Source organism: Balaenoptera borealis (genome assembly GCF_965194805.1).
Source record: "Balaenoptera borealis genome assembly, chromosome: 11".
In the NCBI taxonomy this organism is placed as follows: Eukaryota; Metazoa; Chordata; class Mammalia; order Artiodactyla; family Balaenopteridae; genus Balaenoptera; species Balaenoptera borealis.
In genome coordinates, this window is record NC_138868.1 from 73,883,152 (window position 1) to 73,901,004 (window position 17,853).

Consider the following 17,853-nt stretch of genomic DNA (forward strand, 5'->3'; position numbering starts at 1 on the left):
ATCAAGAGGTATAAGTTACAGATCAGTTTAGAAATATGACGGCAAATACCTGAAGAAGCAACTCAAAATGATGAAAATGGTTTCCTCTAGAGACTAAGCGTGAGGGTCGGGGTGCCAGTGAATGGTTTTTGCATTTTAACACTGCTTGTCTTTTTAAATTATGTGCATGTTACCTTGATAAAAATAAAAATTTTGGGCTTCCCTGGTGGCGCAGTGGTTGAGAATCTGTCTGCCAATGCAGGGGACACGGGTTCGTGCCCTGGTCTGGGAAGATCCCATATGCCGCGGAGCAACTAGGTCCGTGAGCCACAATTACTGAGCCTGCGCGTCTGGAGCCTGTGCTCTGCAACAAGAGAGGCCGAGATAATGAGAGGCCCACGCACCGCGATGAAGAGTGGCCCCCGCTTGCCGCAACTAGAGAAAGCCCTCGCACAGAAACGAAGACCCAACACAGCCATAAATAAATAAATAAATAAATAAAATAAAAAAATAAAAATTTTAAAAATGAGGACGGTAATTATATTTTATACTCATAAAATTCAGAATTATAGAATAAAATTGTAACAAAGGAAGTAAACAAGGTCTGATTACTCAAGGTAAAATACTCAGCAACGAGTTTTGTTCCAGAATATTCATGCGCTGTATTTCTCATGCCCATGGAGCTCCTACCACACAGCAGATCCGTTTGTTACATTTCTTACAGCAGTTGGCATGGCTTTCTGTATACAGGAGGTGCTTAAGTTTTTGTTGGATGATAAATAACTATACCAACTGCTGAATTTTTTCATGGTGATTTTTAATGAGCTTGGTCTGAAGAACAGAGGGGTCACATCTGGAGTTTATAGTTTTGTTTTATATGGAGGGAGAAGATTATAGCTTAAATGGATTTGAAAAGTCTCTCTGAAATTTGATTCTGAGGTAGACATTCCACAGGTCTAATCTACTTTATACAATGCAGGGGTTTGCCTAAGACTCATTTGAGACAATTGATATTGGACTGAGGCAGTCTAACGGGAATTTAAATTATGCATTCTTATATGGTCTCTAAACTCTACTCTTGGGATAAGCCAGAACTCTGGTTTATAATCTCTGCCCTGAAGGAACCTAAATTCTGGGGAGGTGCCTCAGGGACACCCTGAAAGGGGGAGGGGAGGAAAGAAGTATTCTTGCTAAAACAGGGTGTGAAAACCACTGAACAGAGTTTTAGAAAACATTAATCTGACCACATTATCTCAGCTTCCTGGGGAAAAGTATTCACTGAATTAAAAGCTAGTATTTTGGCCTCAGATTTTATAATGCAGCTTAGTAACAGAAACATCAAGGTAAATAGTGTCATAGTGTCTTTGCAAAATTTCCAGTGTAAGATGTCCATCGTGTTACCTAATTCCCCCAGTGATAAATGTACCTTTGAATTCACGTCCAGGAAAAAGTTAGCTTCCATTGATGAACCTGCACGCTTTCCTTTATGTTAACGACAACAACAAAAAGAACCCCTATATCCCCACATGATTTCTTTTTTGCCTTAGTTGCCTGGAAACGCAGAGTTAAATGAGAGTTCAGTTTTGGAAATCACCCACTGCAAGTGTCTACTAACATTTAATTTGTATTGTTTGAATGGATTTGGTTCTGAGGGTCCTTATTTTGCAAAGAGAAGCAAGCCAGCACTTGTGAATTGCCTACCAGGTGCAAGCCTTGTATTTGTTGTATGTCTTATGGGTTATTCCATGGAATGTGTTCAAGAATCCTGCAAAATCGGTGTTGTTGTTCTCACTTTACAGATGATGCAGCTTAGTTTCAGGGAATTTAAGTAACTTGGCCAAGGCTATATGGTCATTATGGCTATACGGTCATTAAGATGCTTATGAAGTAAGCAATGTATAAATTCTCAATAATGTACATTTTATATTCAGATTGATATCAGAAATTATTCAAACCTATTTATTTTCCTTTGATTTCAAGACCATACAGCCTATCTCTCTCTCTCTCTCACACACACACACACACACATATATACACACACACACACACACACACACAATAGCTTCTTTTTTTTTTCATTCTTTACTGAGTTTTTTAAAAATTAATTTTTATTGGAGTATGGTTGATTTACAATGTTCGCACCATAACTTTCCCTTCCTTCTTTTCTTCTTTCCTCCTCTCTTTCTGTTTCTGTATCCATATGTTGGAACTTTCTCTGTTAGCCCTTGGAGGTACAAAGATGAATGATAGACTCTGGTCTCAAGGAGCTTACCGTTTAGTGGAGAGGTTAAAATACAAACTTACCAACAGTTAAAGGTTGAAAGCAATGAATGCAATGAGAGATGCAAAATGCTTAGTGAGTTCGGAGTTGGGAGGGAAATTTCAGGGTCTGAACTCACTACGAATTCACAGTTCACTGGACCAAGCAGATACCTAAACAAGTAAAACACAATGTAAGAACTGTACTGGAAGAGTTTTCACTATGTTGTACACGCTAGAGAGGGAAGAAATGGACTTTACCTGTTTCACAGCTTGAGGAGGGGCGGTTACAGCAACATGGGCACTTAGGGCAGGGGATGGAGAGGGCCAGGGACCGGGGTTCCAGGACACCTCACAACTGTCTAAGCTGGTGGACAGGCTACTGCAGCCAGTGGGGAAAATGTAATGGTTGGGCAAAAGACCTTCACTGGGAGGAGAGCTGGTCCTGTGAAGTGGAGGGAGCCTCAGGGAGGGACTGGATCTTGGGTAAAGCTGAAATTCCAAGGGGGAGGCCTGGCAAAGCCACAAAGATAACTGGAACCTCAGCCACTGGGCACAGCCCCAGGAGTGTGGAGCAAGGCAGAATTTCTTAGACACACTGTCCAGCCCATTACTGGGAGGGACAAGGGAGCATTGCAGTAATGTGAGCACACGGGCAGTGGCAGTGGTCATGGAGAAGAGAAAGAGGTGTGGTTGCTCATCAGTGGCCTCCGTAGTAGCACCTGGGAAGGTGGCCTAAGGCAGAGAGAGAGGAATTATACTGACGCAGAGGTCCTGAGCCTGGTAACTGGGAAATTGGGGCTCACAGGGGTAGGAGGGCTGATGGGAAGTTATTTTGGAAGGATGCTGGGGGCTTGAGCAAGCTTGAAGGTAGAAAGGAGAAAGTGAAGATATAAGACACTAAACGGATAGACCAAGTCCTCTGGAGCAAGAGCAGAAGTCCACTGTTGGCCATAGAGAAGCCAAGTGTGAGGGGCAAGGGGGAGAATGGGACAGAGGACCAGTGAACCGGCAGGGACATTCTAGCGTTGGCAGAAGGGAGGAGCTGCCTGGGCCCACAGCAACTGCACATTCAAATCTCTGAAATGTTCTTGGCATACAGATCTGGTGAAGGTCTCCTTGCCCCTGGCTTGGGCCCCTCCAGTATATTCCCTATACTATAACTTGTCTGAAGAGCAAATCTGATTCTTTAACATTCAATAGGTTTGAATTTCGCAACTACTCTGTGGTAGGCATAAGTTATGCCTCTGTTTAAAAACAACCTGCACACTTTTCTCCACAACTTTCTATTGCCCTCAGGATGCATTTCTAGCCTCCTTTATAATGGTGTTTAAGGCTCCTCACGATCTGGCCCCTGCTTACCACCCCAAGTCTCATCTCTCCTCTCCTGACCTTGCACTCCACAGTCCAACCACACTGAACTACTTGGAATCTTCCAAAAGAACTCAGCCTCTGCCTGGAAGGCCTTTTCCCTTTCACCTCCCTGCCTCCTAGTCTTCCTTGAGGTAGGCACTTAGATAATACCTCCTCCAGAAAGCTTTTTCTGGTTCCCAAGGCTACACTAAGTGCTTCATCTCTGTGTTCTCAGAATACCTTACAGTGACTTCTATCAGAAACCTTATAACACTACATTATAATCACTTGTTTCTTTCAATTACTTATGAACAGGGATTGTATTTGGTCATTATTGGTAAATTATTGATGTTCCATACATGTTTTCTGAAAGAAAAAATCATGTGGAATATTGTTGATAAAATTCTTATAACTGACTCTTATCTGCATGATTCCCCAGGATATAGGTCAGCCCAGCCTCTGTCAAAAGTGCTTCTGTCGAATCCCCTTCCACAGTTTTAACCCATGGAGCAGCTGAGAGTGAATTCTCTGAACTGTTGTCAGGTCCATGGGCAAATGTCTTAAGAGAAGACTTGGTATAGATGAAGGTGGAAGGGCTAGCTCCTGTTTCTACCTTCTGGGGAGGAGAGGGGGGATGTGTTGGGGACCTTAAATCCTCAGAACAGAAGAAAGGATGATGGGTCAATGGTATAATTCCGCTGCTCATTTCTTCAGCAAAAATGTTGTGGGTGCCAACCACAGAGTAGACATGTTAGGGACTGGAGTATAAGGTTGAACAAGATGGACACAATCCCTGCCTTCAAGTGGCTCGCTGCTTCATTGAGGACGACACACAAGAACAAAGAGATATGAGGGGTGATTGATAGCTGTTGAAAGAGAGGAAGTAGAGGCAACTAGCAGAGAATACAGAATGGGAGCTTATCCAGATTGGGAGGCCAGGGAAACCTTCTGGAAGAAATTGTTTAGCTGAGACTGAGAAAGCTTAGGGTTAGGTTAGCCAGGCAGAGTAGAGCGGGAGAATGTTCCAGAAAGAAGGAACGGCATGTTTGAAGAGCTGAGGGTGAAAGCGTGGTACTTTTCAGGACTTCAGTTGGAGGGAGCTGGAGGGCACAGTGTATGGGAGTCTGCGGGCCACAGACAGGTGATAGCGTGGGGCTAAGGGAAGAAGAAAGCTGGGAATAGAAACCAATCCATCTGGAGGGCTTGGCAGGAGCCAGGTCACACAAAGCCATGGAAGGAGCTGGATTTCATTATGAGAAAATGAAGAGCACTTAAGGGGCTTAGGCAGGTGACAGACATGGTTAAATTCCTGTTTTAGAATGCTCACTCCACCTGCAGGTTGGCAAGATGGCAAGGACTCAGGCCAGTCAGCAAGCACTTGATGCGACAGGGGCAATGTTTTTCCCATGGGTGTGTCCATTCAGACTTCATTCACCTGTGCCAGAGGCTTGCGGGACACAGAGACGGGGCTGCCAGCTCACTAGGCTCTCCCCAACATGCATCCTTTTCCAGGAAAAGTGTCTTCACCCTTGTTGCCAATAACAACTCCAGTGGCTAAATGTCCTCGGCATCCCTTTCCAGGCCTGCCATAAAACGGGTCTCAAAGGAGTTCAGGGAAGAGAGGTGAGTTCAAAATTGGTCTGTAGAGAAAGGGTAAAAGAAGAGAGGGGACAGCCAAGGGGAGGGGGTACTGGACAAAGACCCAGAGACATAAAGTCGAGATGTGAGCCAAAGACAAGAACATGAGGTCCACACGCTCTTGTGTTCACCCACACAGGCGTGTGGGCTACAAGACGTAGGGCCAGAACAAGCTCCCTGTTTATGAAGTTCATGTTTCCTAAAGGTGGAGCTGAACTTAAGCTCCTGTGAAAAGCAAACTGGAAAATGCCAGTGATTCAGGGTGGAGGGAATTAGCAGCAGAAAGAAAGGGAAACAGGTCAACCACCCCCATTCTTTCATCCTCAAGGGCCTTGAAACTTGATTTTGCAGGATGCACAGGCATGTAGTCACTTTATTCTGCTCTACTCCATTTACTGCTTGGAGAATAAGGTGCCACTTTATTGTTCAGATTCATTGCATAAAATGCAAATATTCATCCAGAGTTGTCTAACTAGCATCCGGAGAGCTGCCTGGGCTCTGTGTGTGTGTGTAAGTTGGGTCTTACTTGCTTGCAACGCAATGTAAAAGAGTAAGATGATTCACTCATGTTACATCGCTCTGATTCTAGAAGTCTAAATATTTGTGTGGTCTTTTGTTTCAAACCTAGAACGTCTTATGGTAAACACCTTCTGAATCTCAAGTCTCTGTGCCTGACTTTAATTAACCATTAATATGAACACTTACTGATTAGCACACGGGCTAAATGGGTTTTTGCTTCCTTTTGATTTCACAAAAAGACCCCACCACCCCCCTCCACCGAACTGATACCAACTGACATCTGATTAGAAAAGGCAAAACTAATTGGAATGGGTGCAAAGGGGATTGTTTGAGTCACTTACATTAATGCACATTACAGTTAAGTATCTGTCATATTTTCCATTAACCCTCTTGCATTTCCCTCTCCAGGATCAAATCTATTTCTTAACCTCATACCCCTCTTTTCCCTAGTTAGAAACTTGGTATTCAACAGGCTAAATTACCCACTAATGCTTTAAATGCACAGCTCTTATGGACGGATGCAAGGCATGGACAAAGACCTTGGAATGAGTGGAATGAGAATAACAGAAGCCATTCCCCTAACTGTGGATTTAAACCCTATGGATTATGATTCCAAGGCTAACATGTTCTTCTTGCTATTGTGTTTACTTCTTTACTGAGGGACACAGGAATTAATTGTTGCTTTACACCAATTCAGTCTATTGTGAACTGAGCTATTGCATACTAGGATGATAAAATGAAATAGAAAAGAAAGTGGAATATCTAGCAAATAGAGTTCTATTCTATAAAAGGTTAAAGTAACATGTTCAAAGTTGAACTTGAAAACTTAGGGGAAAAGCCCAGATGATTTGGGCTCAGTTACTACATAAAGTGGATTTAAGCAAAGGACAATGTAGTATGCATACCCAATGGGAATCCAATAGCATTAGGGACAGATGTCTCCTTCTAATCAAAAGCTCATTAAGGAGAGGAACCATGACTTCCTGATCTTTTGATGGATGCAAGGAGAGTTCTTTGGATCACTTAATCTTTTAGTCTTCAATTCCTGGCATATTGTAAGTGCTCAGTAAATTCTCATCATATGAATGAATGAATGCAAAAATTATGGTTTTACCCTATTGTGAACCTCTAACAGTGACCATAAACAGGTTCTAAAATCTTGATGGATGATGTTAAAGAAAAAGAGAGTGAAAGAATTTTCTTTATCACTTAAAAAAACATAACGAAGACTTTGGAGTTTTTGCTTTAAAAACTAAATCACATATCCACTCCCTTGGGTTTTTTCCATTTTTATCATGGATCAGAGGTACCAGGAAGCCCAGCAGCAAATCAGCCTAGCAACAGAAGCAAGAATAAGTCTGCAATATGATGAAAATAGCTCAATTTGAAAACACTTTGATTATTTATAATCTAAAAAAACTTTTAAAAAATTTTATTTTTCCCTTACTATATCACACCTTCATCTTTGTTCCCAGTTGTAGTATCAGTATCCAGAACTCAACAAATAGAGCAAGCACTCAACAAATATTTTTTGCGTGAATGAATACAAGCTATTGCTAGAGTGAAGAATGGATCAGTACTCAAGTTAGCCTGGAATCTTTAGTTCCTGGCTCCAAGTTGGGCAGACTAGGAGACTAGAGATCTGTGGATTGAGATAAGGCAACTGCATCAGAACTGGCTTAAGTTTTGCCTGAGGTAGAAAAAAACTGGGAATGTGGACAACAGTGAAATTTCAAACAGACATCACAAAAAAGGCTCTGTTAGCACAACCCAGACCACCTGTACCTATTTCCTTAACCTAGGCAGCATAGTAGTTATTAGCACTGGGCCAGTGCTGACTGCAACTCTGAGCAAGTTATTTAACCCCTCTAAGCCTCGGTATCCTCATCTATTAAAAAAGCGTTGATAATATCTACCATTTGGGTTATTTATATATGGCACAGAGTTGGTATTCATGTTAAAATGAACAAACCAAAGAACACTAACAAGACACAAGCAAAATCCCTCCTGCTAATTTTGCCAGTCAAGAGTCTTCAGTACAAGATGACATGATACTATACACAGAAAATCCTAAAGATGCTATCAGAAAACTATTAGAGCTAATCAATGAATTTGGTAAAGTAGCAGGATACAACATTAATGCACAGAAATCTCTTGCATTCCTATACACTAATGACAAAAAATCTGAAAGAGAAATTAAGGAAACAATCCCATTTACCACTGCAACAGAAAGAATAAAATACCTAGGAATAAACCTACCTAGGGAGACAAAAGACCTGTATGGAGAAAACTATAAGACACTGAGGAAAGAAATTAAAGATGATACAAACAGATGGAGAGATATACCATGTTCTTAGATTGGAAGAATCAACATTGTGAAAATGACTATACTAACCAAAGCAATCTACAGATTCAATGCTATCAAGCTATCAATGGCATTTTTCACAGAACTAGAACAAAAAGTTTTACAATTTGTATGGAAACACAAAAGACCCTGAATAGGCAAAACAATCTTGAGAAAGAAAAACAGAGCTGGGTTTCCCTGGTGGCGCAGTGGTTGAGAATCCGCCTGCCAATGCAGGGGACACGGGTTCGAGCCCTGGTCTGGGAAGATTCCACATGCCGCGGAGCAGCTAGGCCCGTGAGCCACAACTACTGAGCTTGCGCGTCTGGAGCCTGTGCTCCGCAACAAGAGAGGCCGCGACAGTGAAAGGCCCGCGCACTGCGATGAAGAGTGGCCCCTGCTAGCCGCAACTGGAGAAAGCCCTCGCAGAGAAACGAAGACCCAACACAGCCAAAAATTAATTAATTAATTAATTAATTAAAAAAAACAAAAAACAGAGCTGGAGGAATCAGGCTCCAGGACTTTAGACTATACTACAAAGCTACAGTAATCAAGACAGTATGGTACTGGCACAAAAAACAGAAATATAGATCAATGGAACAGGATAGAAAGCCCAGAGATAACCCCACACACATATGGTCACCTTATCTTTGATAAAGGAGGCAAGAATATACAATGGAGAAAAGACAGCCTCTTCAATAAGTGGTGCTGGGAAAACTGGACAGCTACATGTAAAGGAATGAAATTAGAACACTCCCTAACACCATACACAAAAATAAACTCAAAATGGATTGAAGACCTAAATGTAAGGCCAGACACTATCAAACTCTTAGAGGAAAACATAGGCAGAACACTCTATGACATAAATCACAGCAAGATCCTTTCTGACCCACCTCGTAGAGAAATGGAAATAAAAACAAAAATAAACAAATGGGACCTAATGAAACTTCAAAGCTTTTGCACAGCAAAGGAAACTATAAACAAGATGAAAAGACAACCCTCAGAATGGGAGAAAATATTTGCAAATGAAGCAACTGACAAAGGATTAATCTCCAAAATATACAAGTAGCTCATGCAGCTCAATATCCAAAAAACAAACAACCCAATACAAAAATGGGCAGAAGACCTAAATAGACATTTCTCCAAAGAAGATATACAGATTGCCAACAGACACATGAAAGGATGCTCAGCATCATTAATCATTAGAGAAATGCAAATCAAAACCACAATGAGGTATCACCTCACACCGGTCAGACTGGCCATCATCAAAAAATCTACAAACAATAAATGCTGGAGAGGGTGTGGAGAAAAGGGAACCCTCTTGCGCTGTTGGTGGGAATGTAAATTGGTGCAGCCACTATGGAGAACAGTATGGAGGTTCCTTAAAAACCTGAAAATAGGGCTACCATATGGTCCAGCAATCCCACTCCTGGGCATATATCCAGAGAAAACCATTAATTCAAAAAGACACATGCACCCCAATGTTCACTGCAGCACTATTTACAACAGGCAGGACATGGAAGCAACCTAAATGCCCATCAATAGAGGAATGGATAAAGAAGATGTGGTACATATATACAATGGAATATTACTCAGCCATAAAAAAGAATGAAATAATGCCTTTGCAGCAACATGGATGGACCTAGAGATTGTTATACTGAGTGAAGTAAGTCAGACAGAGGAGGACAAGTATCATATGATATCACTTATATGTGGAATCTAAAAAAAGGGTTCAAATGAGCTTATATACAAAACAGAAATAGAGTTACAGATGTAGAAAACAAACTGGTTTTCTAAATGGTTACCAGGGTGTAAGGCAGGGGATGGATAAACTGAAAGATTGGGATTGACATATACACACTACTGTATATAAAATGGATAACTAATAAGGACCTACTCCATAGTACAGGGAACTCTAATCAATACTTTGTAATGGCCTATATGAGAAAAGAATCTAGAAGAGAGTGGATATATGTATATGTATAACCTATTTACTTTGTTGTACACCTGAAACTAACATAACATTGTAAATCAACTATACTCCAATTAAAAAAAAAGTCTTCAGTATAAATTATATTAACATGTGTGTCTGGAAATTCACTCTGGATCCTGGCCTTAGCACTAGTTTCATGGAGTATTAAAAACAAATTTTTGTTTCTTTTGTAAACTTAAGAGATAAATGATGAAATATCAAAGATAAAATGAAAATATAAAAACAATGCTCCTGGCTTGCCATGAACAACCCTCAGTATATCTGTATCAGAACTCTTCCCTTTTGCCAGCCTAATCCAGCCAAGGTAAGTCATAAGGGAAATCACCAAACGGTCGAGGGTCATTTGTAATGACCACCTAGCATCTCCTGGGTCTCTATCCTAACTACACTCTAGATTTTAGGTCACTTACGAAATCATGGGTTTGTTACCATCTTTTAGATTCATTCCTCGGTTCTGAGTATACTGACTGATTTTGTTTCCCAGCTTTTTGAGGATTTTGGCTGGGTTCTGTCTTTGGCCCTTCATGCTCCTGACTTCCTCTCACCTGATTCTGCCCCTAAAACCAAACCCTGACACTAGCCTAATTGGCTGACCCTTTAGCCAACCCCTAACCCCCAGCAAAGGGGTGGTTTGGATGTTATATTGTTGCAGAACTCTGAATTCATAATTATTTTCCTATTAGAAAAGGCACTCCCAGTTGAATGAAGGTTCTATCTCTTCTCTGGCACTTTCTCTGGGCAATTATAAGGATTTAGAAGTACTGTCAGTATATGACAGCTACAGTGAGTCCTCATTTCTCCACCCTCAGACCAACTGGGAAACAATTTTCTGAGTGTTCATCTTTAAGGTTAGCTATACACAAGATTAACTTAAAGACGAAGGGAGGAGAACATTGCTTGATTTATGCCAAAGATTGATATATAGTGTACTGAAGGATAAACTTGGCTAGGTAGAGAGAGTGGGGTGAGGTTCCTAATATACAATTGAGGAGCTTGGCTTTAAACTAAAAAGGAAATGTACAAATTTATGTTTTGGTCATAACAAACTATCCATTCACTGGCTGCCTTCCCTCTCAGAATTTTTAGAGATGGGAGAATTCTAAACCAAATATAGAATCCACTTGAGTTTCATGGCTCTAATGTTACAAAAAAAAATTCACACTTTTAAGGGTCTGATTATACAGCTTTGAAAAAGACCATTTTCTAGTGCAAGAGGTTAGGGCTTTGGATTGAACTCTCATGAGCCCCTGGTCAACCAATAATTCTTTCACACCTTAAAACAAGTATTCAGTGACTTGAAGATAAATCAGAACTGCATGCATTACATCCCTCTCCTGCCCTCTCCCATAACCTTCCAATCGGAAAAAGAAGAAAATTATAGCCAGGAGGTATTTCCACTTGCCAAGCCCCAAACACTAGCAAGACAGAGTTGCTGAAGACATTTTGTGAAACACCAAATACCATTTGTTCTCGCAGTCTCCAGAGAAGGGATTATTTAAAACTACTCCAGGCATGGAACAATAAAGATGTCTCCAACAATTCGATTATGCCGCATCTATCTCTCGGGTGCCATTCACATCTAGGAGAGCAGAAGCGGGCAGGTACCCAGTAAAGGGAGAGGGACATATGAATTCCCCCAATTTCAGTCTCTGCCTGAGCATGCAGCCCTGTCTGGGTTCAGAGTTCTGAAAGGTGAAGAGAAGGCCATCTTTGCACAGTCTACTGGGTAAATTCTAAACAACTGATCAACAAATTCAATCTATCATTTTGCAGCAGAGAACCAAGATTTCCGCCATTCCCAAGGCTAGACTGTCCCAATTAACATATCCCACTAGTAAATCTTGCTGTGTTTGACATAAAGTGAGTATGACAAGCAGAAAAAAAATTCATGACTACTGTTTTCGTTCAGGATGATTTAGTTGATAAACTTAAGAATTGCTTAATTTCCTTCCCTCCCATGGCTTTGGTCATGAGTATCAGTGATTTGGCTAATCTGAGATGAGAACACAGATTTGTACTGTCTACTATGAATGGCAGAGTTAAAACTACTCTCTCTGAGTTGAGAATACTTAGCAATATACCGGATGAGACAATAAAAATGGAAAAACCTAGACATATGTACATCCAAATGAAAATTACTTCTCAAAATTATCCTCTTGGGAAGCAACTCATTTACTTTCTTTATTGCCCTCAGGGAAAGTTCACAAACCAAACGTGAAATGCAGTTCTATCACATCATAGTTATTCTTTGTTTTTTTGACCCAAAGCAGCATTACTCTGCTTGACTGTTTTCAGAAATAACCCCGACAAGATGAATATTACTGCATTGATAACAATCCACTCAATGTGCTAAAAGCTCTGAAGACAATCCCTAGAGAAAAACTCTGCAACTGTGTTGAACAATAGCACCATTATTAGCATGCGTCCAACCCCTTCAAAGGTGAATGCTTTCAAGAGGGTCACACTTATTTGACTACAGAGCTCTGATACACTTGCTCACAACTCAGACACAGAACACTTCAGAGTCATACTTCATGGAATTGTTGAGCCGGGAGGGACAATATACAAGTTCAACTGACAAGGTTGGGAGAAGGCTTTGATTGAGTAGCCATTGCCTGCCTGTACAGAAGAGGCCTTTAGCTGGACATGTCATCACCATTTCTACCACTTTTTGAGGGCCTTCTTGAAAAGATGAAAATTATCTTGGCATCATAAGTGTCATACACACTGGGAAAACTAAAAAAATATCCAAGGTACTGGGAGATGTTTGTGGATTTGGTCATTAGCACCCATTGGTGTGCTTGGGTCCTGGAAGCTGGCATGGGGACTAAGGGGTCAGAAGTATGGTGGACAGTTGTTGATATGAGCAATAGAGCCGGAAACAAGACAGAGGATGTTGGAGGTGGCAGGAAGGCTCCCAAAGAAGGGCTGATGGGGTACCAAAGAGCTATATTTCCTGTTGTAAATTGCTTATTTTGGTTAAGCTTCATAATACTCATTCTCAGGAAGGTCAAGCGTCACACAGATAGTTTTTGATTCTTTTCTTTAACAGCTCTGAATGTGATTAGAGATTTGAGACTTCCTCTATCATCCCCAAACTTAATTTACTGTGTAGATTATGTAATATGGCTCGATATTATAAGAAATATTTCTTTTGAGAATTTCACAATGATCTACAAATGGCCATTCATTTCCCAGCAAATCCTTCTTGTGAGCGGTATAGCCTCAAGCCTGAAAGTACAACCTTCAAAGTAGACCATCAGAATCCTGGCTCTGCTACTTATTATCTGTGTAACTTTGGAAAAGTCATTTAACTTCTCTGTGCCTCATTTGCCTCACCTATAAAATGAGAATAATGGTAATTAGTTTATATGGGTAAAATGAGATACCACAATCAAGGCGGGGCAGAGGTCATGCCAGTTACAGAGTAAATACTCAATAAATGCTAACTTCTACTAATATCTCATTATTTATGGTCATTTTTATGGTCAGAAGTCCAGGCCCAGGAAAGGTAAATCGCTACCCACTCACCATATTGCTGGACAGAATTAAAGATAGTTCTCTTTTATTCCTCTAGTACTGTTTATGAAAAAATGTGAGACTTACTCCAATGGGCTTCCTACATAAAAGTAATGCTTGTTAAAAAATATTCTGATATCATGTATGGCCCTTTCCATGATAATCACAATAATAGCCAACTTTATTCTAGACTCCCGCCTGAGAGATATATCACTTACTCTCCAAAAATCCTAGGATGTACATTATCATAGTCACTTACAGGTGAGGAAACTGAGGCTTAGAGAGGCTCACTGATTCGCTGGAGGTCACACAGCTAGAATGTCAGAGTTAGAATTTAAACCCAGATTCACCCACAGCAAAGTGGCTACACAGAATATTAGAAAGTAGTTCCACAATACTGTTTGTTTTTAAACGATCCCCAAATTACCCACGCTAAAAATGGAACTTTGTAATATATACATGACTCTACTCCAAGTCCATTCTTCATAATCTACGATTTAGAAAAACACACTTCATAAGTGGTTAAGAGCCGAAAGTTTACTTGGGACACAGCTCTTGAATCCTAGTTGAGTCTAGTTTTCTCCTGGCATATATCTAAGGCAAAGGTTAGCTTGGCCACAGTCTGTGGTGCTGGTGGCATTCTTTTCTGGGCAGTAGCCATACAAACTACTCTAGGAATGTGATTGGAACTAGGCTCTGTGCCGTCATACTGTCCTGACACATTGTTTTGACAGGTAACGTGCTGTCTTTGTGCTTGGACGCTAACACAGATCTGTCAAATTACATGCACAAAGCAACATTCAGCCTTCCTGCCTGCCTGCCTGCCTGCCTGCCTTCCCTCACTTATTCCAGGAAGAATTTTTCCTTTCAAGTTCCCTGGGGATCGGCACTGATTCACCAGTGTGTGTTCTGGAGACACAGGGCTATCTCTTCATATGATTCCTGTTTGGGGCAGAATAAAACCTCTGCTTTATGTTAACCACAGGATATAAGGTAACCACAGATTTTTTTTTCTGTTGGTAGTCATGACAATTTCATGCTTTAACACTTAATTCACACATTACCTTCTCCGGCAGCCGTTCCTGATTACCCCTTGCTCAGTAAATATCCAAGCTTTGTACTCCATATCATTATCTTTTCCACTCAGTATTAAAATGATAGTTTTTAAAGCCTGTCGGCCTCTCCAGACTGTACTTGCAGACAGAGAACATGTCTTATTTAGGGTGGATACTCAACCCTCATGCACCAGCATGGAATCACAGCAGGATCTATTATGATGGGTTGGGCGTTTAGACATTTCAGTTGGTTGGTGTGGGTGGAGATTTGTCATTAAACACTCTTAATATCATGTCTGGCCTTATTTCAGTACTCAGCACAATCACAACATCATGCATGCGGTAGGTACTCAGGGCATGCATGTCGACGTAATGACTGATTTATTGACTGAACAAATAAACACCGGGCATGGGCATATCAGAATGTAACTGACAACTGGACTTGTCACTAAAGGCATGGATTCTAAGTCAACCTTCCTAATAAGCAAGAGCCTTGGATCACAACAGACCCCAACGACAGTGATGCTCTACAAGGAAGATGCTCTTGCCTCCAGATGCCTCAAGTGAACCTTCATGAGGTCTCCAGAGGCATCTGTCAGCACCATCGCCGTCTCTGTGGTCTTGATTCTGTCCCAGTGCAAACATAATGGTAACCAAAGCAACCGGACCGAGCTGAATGGTGTCTGGGTACTCTGCGTTGGGAGGAGCAAAGCCCTTACCTGTCTGTGTTGTTGGGAGACTTGGTACCCCAGTCCTGTGATGGGCTGATTCTGCATCTTCTGCAGCAGGATCTTCTGCTGAAGTGGTAACGGTGACCTCAGCAAAGGCTGGCTCGAGAGAGGCTGGGTGGGCTGAGCTGCTGGCTGCGGCTGCGGCTGCGGCTGCGGCTGCGGCTGCGGCTGCTGCGGCGGCTGTTGTTGTTGCGGCTGTTGCTGCTGCTGAGCTGCAATCGAGCTCTGCTGCGGCTGCGGCTGCGGCTGGGTATAATGCAGGAGAGGAGGCTTGCTCTGGGGAGGCAAAACGGAAGGCATCTGCTGGTTGGCTTGATCTGAGTTAAAATGAAACAAAGGCTTGGTGCTGCCATGCCGGGGCTCCATGGCTGTGTGGGGGTTGTTCATAAAACTCCGACTAAGGTCCTGAGGCTTCTGCTGCAGGAGCACGTCCAGAGGCCCTCCCTGGGCCGAGGGGCTGGCCTTGTACATGTAGTTCGCCATGACCTTCGACTGGCTGCCGCCGCCCACGACCCCCGGCATGGGGGAGCTCTGGGGGCTGAATGGCTGCTGGCCAAAAGAGGGGCTGGGGATTTTCTCCTGCCCAAACGGACCTGGGGAGGGCCCCGCCGAAGAGGGCAAACCTGGCCAGCTGGTCGGCTGGTGCTGCTGCATCCGGACGTGCTGCTGACGATTAGCAGCGATCTGTTTGAGCTGCTGAGCGTGGGATACTTCCTGCCAGCTCGGCAGGGCCCGGCTTGCTCCTGAGGCCGTCTGGGGCTGAGCCTGGCTCTGAGGGACCGAAGGGATCGGGGAGGAAGCGGAGAGGGCCGAGGTGGCCATGGAGAACGCAGGGCCGGCGGATGAGGGCCTCAACTGAGGAGAGCCCGAGGGGCCCTGGGTCAGGCCGGGTGAGTATTCACTTTTGATCACCGTCTTCTCCATGGGCAAGGATGGCCGGGGAGTGCTCCTCTGGCTTTGCTGACCCAAGTCGATGTTAAACGGGTCGTCCTGCTTTATGGTGGCGTTGATCATGTTCTCCAGCTCAAGGTCACTCATGGGAGGCACAGATATATTGGTCAGTTCATTGAACAGTTCCTGCAGCTCGGGATCCATCAGCTGCTCTCCGGGGTCATCTCCGTACCTGTTAGAAAAAATATTCTCCTGGGTCACTTGACCATCCACGTGCTTGCTGCAAGAGAGAGTCTCTCCCGGTTCCTTCTTCACTTCCTTTAAGCCCATGTTGAACATACCATTTCCAGGAGAATGTGTATGGGGTGGCAGCGTGGCAGTCTTTCTCAGGGGTGCTTGGCTCATGGGCAAGGTCCCTGACATCATATGACTTTGTCCATTATTTACTTGGAGGCCCCCTTGTCCTGCAGTGAGGTTTTCCCCAACACGGATTCTTTTGATATCAAGGAATGAGTTGTCGACAAAGCCATTAGGCCTCTTGCTGTTGGCAGGGGACAGGTTAACTATCTGCTTTCTTTTCAAGGAACCCTGGAGCTGAAAGACAGAGGGGGAATAAGAAAACAGAACATGAGATATTTTTCCAGATATGCGTTTAGTCAAAAGAGACAGAATATTTGAATGTTTTTTCCATTTACACACAGGATGAGGCACAAATGAAGCCCAGTTTGGAGTATAATGAAACTTACAGTAGCACAAACAGAGCAAAATGTTTCTGGAGGAGCAGGTCAATGAGGGGTGACAGGTCATAGAGGTTCCCATGATTGGTGCGTTGGCCGATGGATGAAGAATCCTTCACATGTCATGGGGAGTTATTGATAATGCTTACGATTAATCACCAAAGTGGTGTTGTTTTCTGGAACAGGCCAAACTATTCCACATGCATGCACACATAACCCACACGGCCACAGGCCACTGGACTGAACACAATTTTGACCAAGATGGGAAACACTGTAGAGTCTAAAGCTGGGACCCAATTTCCAGTTTCTTTTTCACAGATTCAACCCCATCATCACTCTTATCCTCTAAGTAAGTAATCAGAATAGTTGTCGTGTCGAAGGAGATAGTCTCTCTGTTGTTTAACTATTTTTCTTCCTATGATTCTGCAGCTTTGCATTTAAGCCCCTGTAGCAATACTGGGTGGGTGCGCAGAAGCTATGAGGTTATCATTTATCAAATGAGACACTCTAAGCACAGATTTTCCTGGGGATTCATTTTTTATCTGGCCTGTCTCTAAATCTCTTAGCCAAAACCAAGGTGTAGAGAGGCAGTACCGCATAGTGGTTAAGAACTCAGGCTCTGGAACCGGCTAAGCGGAGCTCAAATTCCAATCTGTCACTGAGTGCTAAGTGACCCTGGCTCTTGACTTATCTGAGCCTCAATTTCCTTACCTGGAAAATGGGGACAACAGCACTTAACTCATAGGAAGACATGAGACATGTAAACGTTTAGCACAGGGCTTACTGACGTAAGAACTCAATAAAGTTTAGTTTATAAAAAAATATGGCTTACTAC

General features: G+C 42.6%; 1 protein-coding gene and 1 long non-coding RNA gene across 3 annotated transcripts in view; one reads left to right on the forward strand and one right to left on the reverse strand.

Annotated features, from left to right (window-relative positions):
• MAML2 (mastermind like transcriptional coactivator 2) overlaps positions 1–17,853 on the reverse strand; it is a 362,457-nt gene that overhangs the window by 107,120 nt on the left and 237,484 nt on the right. For both annotated transcript variants that reach the window (XM_082339876.1, XM_082339877.1), the window contains one exon: positions 15,379–16,875. In XM_082339876.1, the coding sequence (XP_082196002.1) occupies positions 15,379–16,875 (1,497 nt within the window). The remainder of the gene's footprint in view (positions 1–15,378; positions 16,876–17,853) is intronic.
• Positions 8,288–17,853, forward strand: part of LOC309604980 — a 164,436-nt gene continuing 154,870 nt past the window's right edge. Inside the window, exon 1 of the long non-coding RNA XR_014231196.1 lies at positions 8,288–8,454. This is a non-coding gene — a long non-coding RNA (uncharacterized lncRNA). The remainder of the gene's footprint in view (positions 8,455–17,853) is intronic.